Raw genomic sequence first — 6,921 nt, 5'->3', positions numbered from 1 at the left:
CCGAGAGTTCTGTTCGGGCTCGACTAGGTTACAAAGAGATCTATTCTAATCTTTCCTTGTATAACGTCTTCTTGCCCTGTTCGTCAAGAATCTTTCTTCGGGTAAGTCTCCTTTTCTGGAACCGACGTATAGGCCCACCTTGGTTGTTGGACAATCTTCATGGGCTCCTGGTTGGGACGGAGGAGGTAGTCTAATGTTGGTTACCCGAAGGGTAATGCCCACATCAGTTGTGGTGTCTTTGGATGCATAAATTGGTGCCTAACTACTTGCTCCTTGCAATAGGCATCAAATGGGTCAATATACTCTCCCCCATATCACTGTGAATGCACTTGATCTTTTTCTCAGTTTCTCTCTCAATTGAGACTTGAAATTGCTTGAATACACTTAGTACGTGATGTTTGGCCTCAATAAATACACCGAGACCTTCCTGGAAAAGTCATCAATTAATGTGATAAAGTACTTGGCCTCACCCATTGACCTCACCCACATTTTACAAACGTCGGAATGTACCAAGTCCAACACCTCGGGCTTCTTGTGAGGAGGTTGACTCTTGAATGCAACTCTGTATTGCTTCCCGGCTAGACAATCTGAACATTTCTTGATGTGAACAACTTTCACACATTTCAACAAAAATTTATTCACCAGCACCATCATCCCCTTCTCACTCATGTGTCCAAGTCTCTTGTGTCATAAAGCACAAGCATCTTCTTTCTGCAACGCTTTGACACAAGTAGCAGAAATCTTAGCATGAACATGATACAAAACTGAAACCATGTTACCTTTGGCAACAATCAGATTTTCTTTGGTGAGCTTGTTGTGTATTTCCAAATATGCTCAAGTACCCATCTTCATCAAGCAATTCCACCGATATAATGTTGAGCCGTAGAGCCTCAACATGCCTCGCCGACTTTAGGACTAGTGTCGTACCATTTTCAGTCTCCAACTACACATATCCTCTTCAAATGATGTGTGTTCTACCATTGTTTCCCATCTTCACAACACCAAAATCGATGTATAGTTTGTGAAGAGCTCTCTACGAGATGTAGCATGTATGGTAGCACCGCTGTTCGGTATCCAAGTAATCTCATCACCGTCTGCAAGGTCGATGGTATCCTCAGAAACTACAGTGATTGTGACAGTGAGGGAAGAATTACTAAAGTAGATTAGATCATGTCTCTCATGCATGTATCCAACAGATCTCACCCGATAAGAAAAATCAGCCGGAGGAGCTCTCCAAGCTTCTTCAACGCCGGATCCGGGGCCAGTGCCACCCCGCCCTTCAAGCGGCCGATCCCCCACCATCATCCACAAACATGCCGCAGTAAGATCACCACACTCCAAGAGTAGCCCATCCTTGTCGCCACGCCACGACGCAGCGTTAAAACGAAGCTACTCCAACAGCTTAAACTCCACAAGCATCTCAGCATCAGCAACACATCCGACAAAAAAGGACATAGACTGGGAGACCATTATTCCTCCTAAGAGCACCTTCATACCAGAAGAATCTAATTTATCGAGGGTCTTCCAATTGAATGATACTCGAACCGAGTCATTGATCGTCGATTTGGCTAGAAAATTACAACATTACAAATTCCGCTTTAAAAACTCTCGAGAAACTCTGTCTCTTCCGCAGTGCACCTTCTCACCAGAAGAAAGGGAGTGTCTTCCATCCAGATTCCACGACTTGGTACGGATTCGAACAGGTGGATCCTTGCTGTCACGATGGCCCTGACACCTGGGTTGTTGGATTCGGTCGGCACCCGGCCGTGGCTGTCAATGAATACAGTTATTACAGAAGAATATTCTGCGTCATTAAAGAGCATCACAGATTAGCAGCGACTAAATTACTCGCCGGTGGGCCGCGTGCCCGCGTCGGCCGTTGCGCTGTCCGCCATCCCGTCCGTCTAGATGCCGCCGTGTTGCGGCCCAGATTAGATCCGCCAACCTTGTCCTTGGCACGTCGTTAACTGAACGGAACTGACAGGAATAACTGGTTCGGGGAGAAATACTCCGGTCTCCTGGAATCCAGGCGTCTGCGACCGGAGCGCACACGGCACGACAGCCGACAGGTGTAGGTGGGGTGGCCGCCTCCCTTTCCCCTCCGCTTCGCTAAGCTTGCGTCCCGCCGCCGCCGCCAACCGCCCGCTCCCTCTCCGCCTCCTCGTCGCCGCAGCCGTCCTCAGCCGGCAACCGAGGCCGCCGCCGCCGCCACCGCTCCGCCGAGCCGGGCTCTCCCGACGCCGGCGGCCCCTCTCGTCAGGATCCCCTACCAGCCCCTTTGCTGGTAAGCATCCTTCTCTGCTTGATTCCGTCCAGTCCCCGCGCCGCGTGTTTGGAATAGTCGTCAGTTAGTTTATTGGTAGACTCGTATTAGTCAGCCCTCCGTCTCTCCGAGCAGGCGCGCGCGCGCTCGCTTTCATGTGATTTCTGCGGCTGCAACACGCACACCACCTATTCCTCTTAATTAATCCGCACTACTCATTCATTCATCTATGTTTTTTTGTTCCAGTTAGAGGATAAGGCGACATTTTGGGTGGAGCTGCAGTGTAATTGTTGCACGCCATGTCGACGAGGCGGCATTTCGCGGTGTTCACCACCGCGAGCCTTCCGTGGATGACGGGGACCTCCATCAACCCGCTGTTCCGGGCGGCCTACCTTGCAAAGGATGGGAGCAGGGATGTCACCCTGGTCATCCCCTGGCTTTCTCTCAAGGACCAAGAGCTGGTTTACCCTAACAAGATTGTGTTCGATTCGCCTTTGGAGCAAGAGGGATATGTTCGTCGCTGGATCGAGGAGAGGGTCGACTTTAGGCCATCCTTCAGCATCAAATTCTACCCTGCCAAGGTACACAAAATGATTTACTTTGCGCAATTGAATTCCTTTCAAGTGTACCTAATTCAAACTGATTACAGAGAGTTATGTATATGTTTTAAGAGCAGTTTGACCCCTTAATTGCACAGAGTTAAAAACATGATAACTCATCATTTTGTTCTTGTTGGTATTAGACCTTGTAGTTGCTAGCTTCCATCTCGCAATATGCATATTTTGCCTCTCAATTCCCATTTGGTTCTGCTTTGAGGCAATTTGAAACAGCTTGGCCCTTTCTTTCCATGCAGTTTTCCATAGAAATGAGAAGTATTCTACCTGTTGGAGATATCACAGAGTGCATTCCAGATGAGATGGCTGATATTGCTGTTCTAGAGGAGCCTGAGCATCTAAACTGGTACCACCATGGGCGAAGATGGAAAAGTAAGTTCAGGCGAGTGATAGGTGTGATCCACACTAATTATCTAGCATATGTGAGAAGAGAAAAGAATGGACAAGTGTTGGCCTGCTGCCTCAGATATATGAACACCTGGGTTAGCAGAATTTACTGCCACAAGGTAACATCCTGAATCTGTGCAGTCAAACATTTCTCTGTTCGGTAAACCATGTTATTTCTGTTCATGATGCCCTCATTTAGCTCACGAATCAGGACCAAGCATACATGATTTCTATTCATAATTCTGTCAATGCATTCCACATGTATATCATTCAGATATAAGATCAACTGCATTGTGATGAGTTATAGCCTTTTTTATATCAGCTGGCCTCTGCCGAGTTATGTACAATTTTGAATTTATAATCTGTGTGACATCGAGTAAAACATCTTCTTAGATCTTTGGATAGAGTTGTTAAGAAACGTGCACAAAAGCTGCCTTGGAAATTTTGAAGAGGACAATTCCATCTGATGGAGAATTTCTGCACTACCAAGATAATCCAACACTCTTTAAAATAACATTTTTTTATCCTGCTCCCCTGACCTTGTTCTCTAAAGGTCTTGTATTTTTACCTAAATTTTGAAAAAACTGGTATGCCAGATAATTGCCATTTACCACTGCAACTTTGGACCAACCACGCCAGATTTGATTTTCGTAGAATTTGTATATTGGTTTTAACTGGCAAGGACTAGGTAAGAGTATGTGGTGAAATACATACGTTCGGTTGTTAGGTATAATTAGTATGTAATACGCATTTTCATGGTGCACATTGCCCGTTTAGATTTTTGGACATTTCAGTAACATGTTTCATGACATACGAAAGTTATTAAAGATAGAAAATGGTGAGGACACGTTTAGGTTGGATTTTCCTGCCTGGATTTATTTGCTTCCCTCCACTACAAATTGTTGATTTTGAGAACCCTATAACCCCTATAACCCAGAATCAACCTGCCCTGTTCAGCCAGAATCATACAATGCTAACTTTGGCTTACATGAAAACAGATAATCAGACTATCTGGCGCTACTCAAGATTTTCCCAAATCTGTTGTATGCAATGTCCATGGTGTGAATCCAAAATTTCTTGAGGTAGGCAAGCTAAAGTTAAAGCAGCTGCAGAATGGAGAGTTAGCCTTCACAAAAGGGGCATACTATATTGGGAAGATGGTGTGGAGTAAGGGGTACAGGGAGCTTCTTGACCTTCTATCCAAATATCAGAGCAGGTTGGGTGGTCTTGACGTAGATTTATATGGTAGTGGAGAAGATTCAGATGAAGTCCAAGAATCTGCAGAGCGCTTAAGTTTGGCTGTGAAGGTTCACCCTGGACGTGATCATGCAGATCCCTTGTTCCACGAGTGAGTTCTCATAATTACCAAATACTTCCCTGCATCTTCTTATTTCTTTTTCTTCGAAATATATGTTTGAAATCTATATATATAGAAATATGTCACTGAAGACAACAAAGGTTGCTTTCGTTTTGCCCTTTTCATATAAAAAGAAGATAAAATTAATCTTAATGTTCTAATCACAACTCACAAGTTGAGCATAAGCTGCCTCATGAGGCTGGGGAAGGATCTACACTACTAGATCATAGGAATGACAATATATGTTATATTCAGGATACAGCTATTATTTGTGTTATTAATACCTCGTGAATTGCTTATTTCCCAACAGCTATAAAGTATTCATCAACCCCAGCACAACAGATGTGGTCTGCACGACCTCTGCTGAGGCCCTTGCGATGGGCAAGATTGTGATATGTGCCAATCACCCTTCAAACGAGTTCTTCAAGCAGTTCCCCAACTGCCGCATCTATAACAACGATGAAGAGTTTGTACAACTCACCCTGGATGCTCTAGCAGAGCAGCCTGCTCCATTAACAGATACTAACATGTATGACTTGTCATGGGAGGCAGCAACCGACAGATTCATGGAGGCTGCTGAGATAAACCTTCCTCCAGGAGAGCCAAGAATCCACCAAGCGACCAAGACTTACTTCCCCGCCTTTCTAAGGACTCGTAAAGTAAAGCAAAATTTGGAGGATGCATCTGTGTATCTGCACCAAGCACTCTCGGGGCTGGAGGTCACCCGTTGTGCTTTCGGTGCTGTTCCAAAGACGCTACAACCTGATGAGCAGCTGCGCAAGGATCTTGGCCTGGCTTCTCCCCCCAAGAAGAAAAAGCTAAAACTGAAGCTGATGACGTGACTATAAGTTTGGTCCCGATCTCCTAGTTGAATTGCTTATTTTTATGGTGTACATTATTCGAAATTATGGAGGGATGAGTGTGTTTTTTTCCACTATATTGTACATTGTAGCGTGTTTGTGTAGGAGGGAGAAGTAGTATGTTGACAGTGCTGTAATTCTGGCATAGGTGTGCGCTTCTTCATTTTCTTTGTGACTTGTGAGGTCTGCTTTGTCTTGTTATTACTTTTGTCACCCTGCATGTACATTATTCGAGAATCTGGAAGACTTAGTGCTTCTTTTTCATTATTACTCAGATCACTGTGTGCGTGTAAGGTACGGTAGTAAATTACAGTGTAGATTGAGTGCTACGCTAGGAGGGGGAAATATTCTGTTAAACGGTACTGTATAATTCTGGCATGGGTTTGCGCTTCTTCGGTTCTTTGTGAGGTCTGGTAATCTCTGCATAAGGTAAAGTAATGGACTAGTAGAACAGAGATAACGAGATGGCCTGCTGATTAGACTAAGTAAAACAAAAGTTACATTTCATAAACCACAAAGACCACGGATACATGGTACTACTATTGTACGCGACTGCCTCGTGCTGAAGAACACAAAGGGTACGCGACTGCCTCGTGCTGAAGAACACAAAGGGCCTTCGCGCTGAAGAACATAAAGGATCTGTTTGGTTTTCCAGCCACACTTTGCCGAGCCTAATTTTGATAAGTGTGGCAGTCATAAAAGTGTGGTTAGAATTTTGGAAGCCACAAAGTATGGTAAAAGTTGGCAAAAAATTCACTCTATGACAAGTGAGCCATATGGATAGTGAAGTTCCAGCTCCAAAATGTGATAAGAACCAAACACATGCCAAATTGTCAAACTTTGGCCTAGCAAAGTGTGGCTGGGAACCAAACAGACCCAAAGCCTGAACTTAAAACTGCATATCACCTCCTCCAGTCGAATTTCTCCTACTCTAGTGGTCTTTCACGAGCAGATCCACATTCGACTAAATATTATCGACCTTCCTTCTCAGTTCGGCGAAATAGCTTACCAAACCGGCAACACCTCCCTAGGAAAAGGGACGGTCGTTCCACACCGGTGCGCTCCAAACGTTCGGCCTCCAAAAAACTTGAACTTTTGAAAACTTAAAAAATAAACACACACCGAATCTCATTGACATTTGTACAAATTATAAAAATAAATAAACTAGACGAATGCGCGGTAGTCTCTGCTCTCTACGCCATAGCCGCCGTCGGAGGAGGAGGTGAACCGCGAACCAATCGCCGGCCACGGGGATGTTGTTGAATGAGCGGTTGAGCAGCGCCGGCTAGCCAGTTACGTCGACAGGGTCGTCCGGAGCGCAGTGCTCCGCCTAGATCTCGAGCTCGATCTCCCACAATTTCTTCTCCATCGACAGCTCAGAAATGATGATCTTCTCCTTCTCCACGCCCTCCTCTTTCTTTGGGCGCCGTAGGTACACGC

General features: G+C 45.3%; 1 protein-coding gene across 1 annotated transcript; it reads left to right on the top strand.

Moving 5' to 3' along the window:
• The first annotated feature begins 2,204 nt into the window (after positions 1–2,204).
• On the top strand, positions 2,205–5,755 carry LOC124701814 (digalactosyldiacylglycerol synthase 2, chloroplastic-like). Its single transcript, XM_047233910.1, has 5 exons — positions 2,205–2,284; positions 2,510–2,844; positions 3,117–3,383; positions 4,263–4,612; positions 4,932–5,755. Exons 2-5 carry the CDS (start codon positions 2,563–2,565, stop codon positions 5,461–5,463), a joined length of 1,431 nt encoding a protein of 476 aa, XP_047089866.1. The 5' UTR covers positions 2,205–2,284; positions 2,510–2,562; the 3' UTR covers positions 5,464–5,755.
• Positions 5,756–6,921: the final 1,166 nt, after the last annotated feature.

The sequence above is a fragment of the Lolium rigidum genome, chromosome 3 (genome assembly GCF_022539505.1).
Source record: "Lolium rigidum isolate FL_2022 chromosome 3, APGP_CSIRO_Lrig_0.1, whole genome shotgun sequence".
NCBI lineage: Eukaryota > Viridiplantae > Streptophyta > Magnoliopsida > Poales > Poaceae > Lolium > Lolium rigidum.
This window is presented reverse-complemented; position numbering and strand designations above follow the sequence as displayed.

Coding starts and splice junctions, on each gene's coding strand:
- LOC124701814 (XM_047233910.1), top strand. CDS start 2,563: ATGTCGACGAGGCGGCATTTCGCGGTGTTCACCACCGCGAGCCTTCCG. Junction 2,845..3,116: donor TCAAATTCTACCCTGCCAAG/GTACACAAAATG, acceptor CTTTCCATGCAG/TTTTCCATAGAAATGAGAAG. Junction 4,613..4,931: donor GCAGATCCCTTGTTCCACGA/GTGAGTTCTCAT, acceptor ATTTCCCAACAG/CTATAAAGTATTCATCAACC.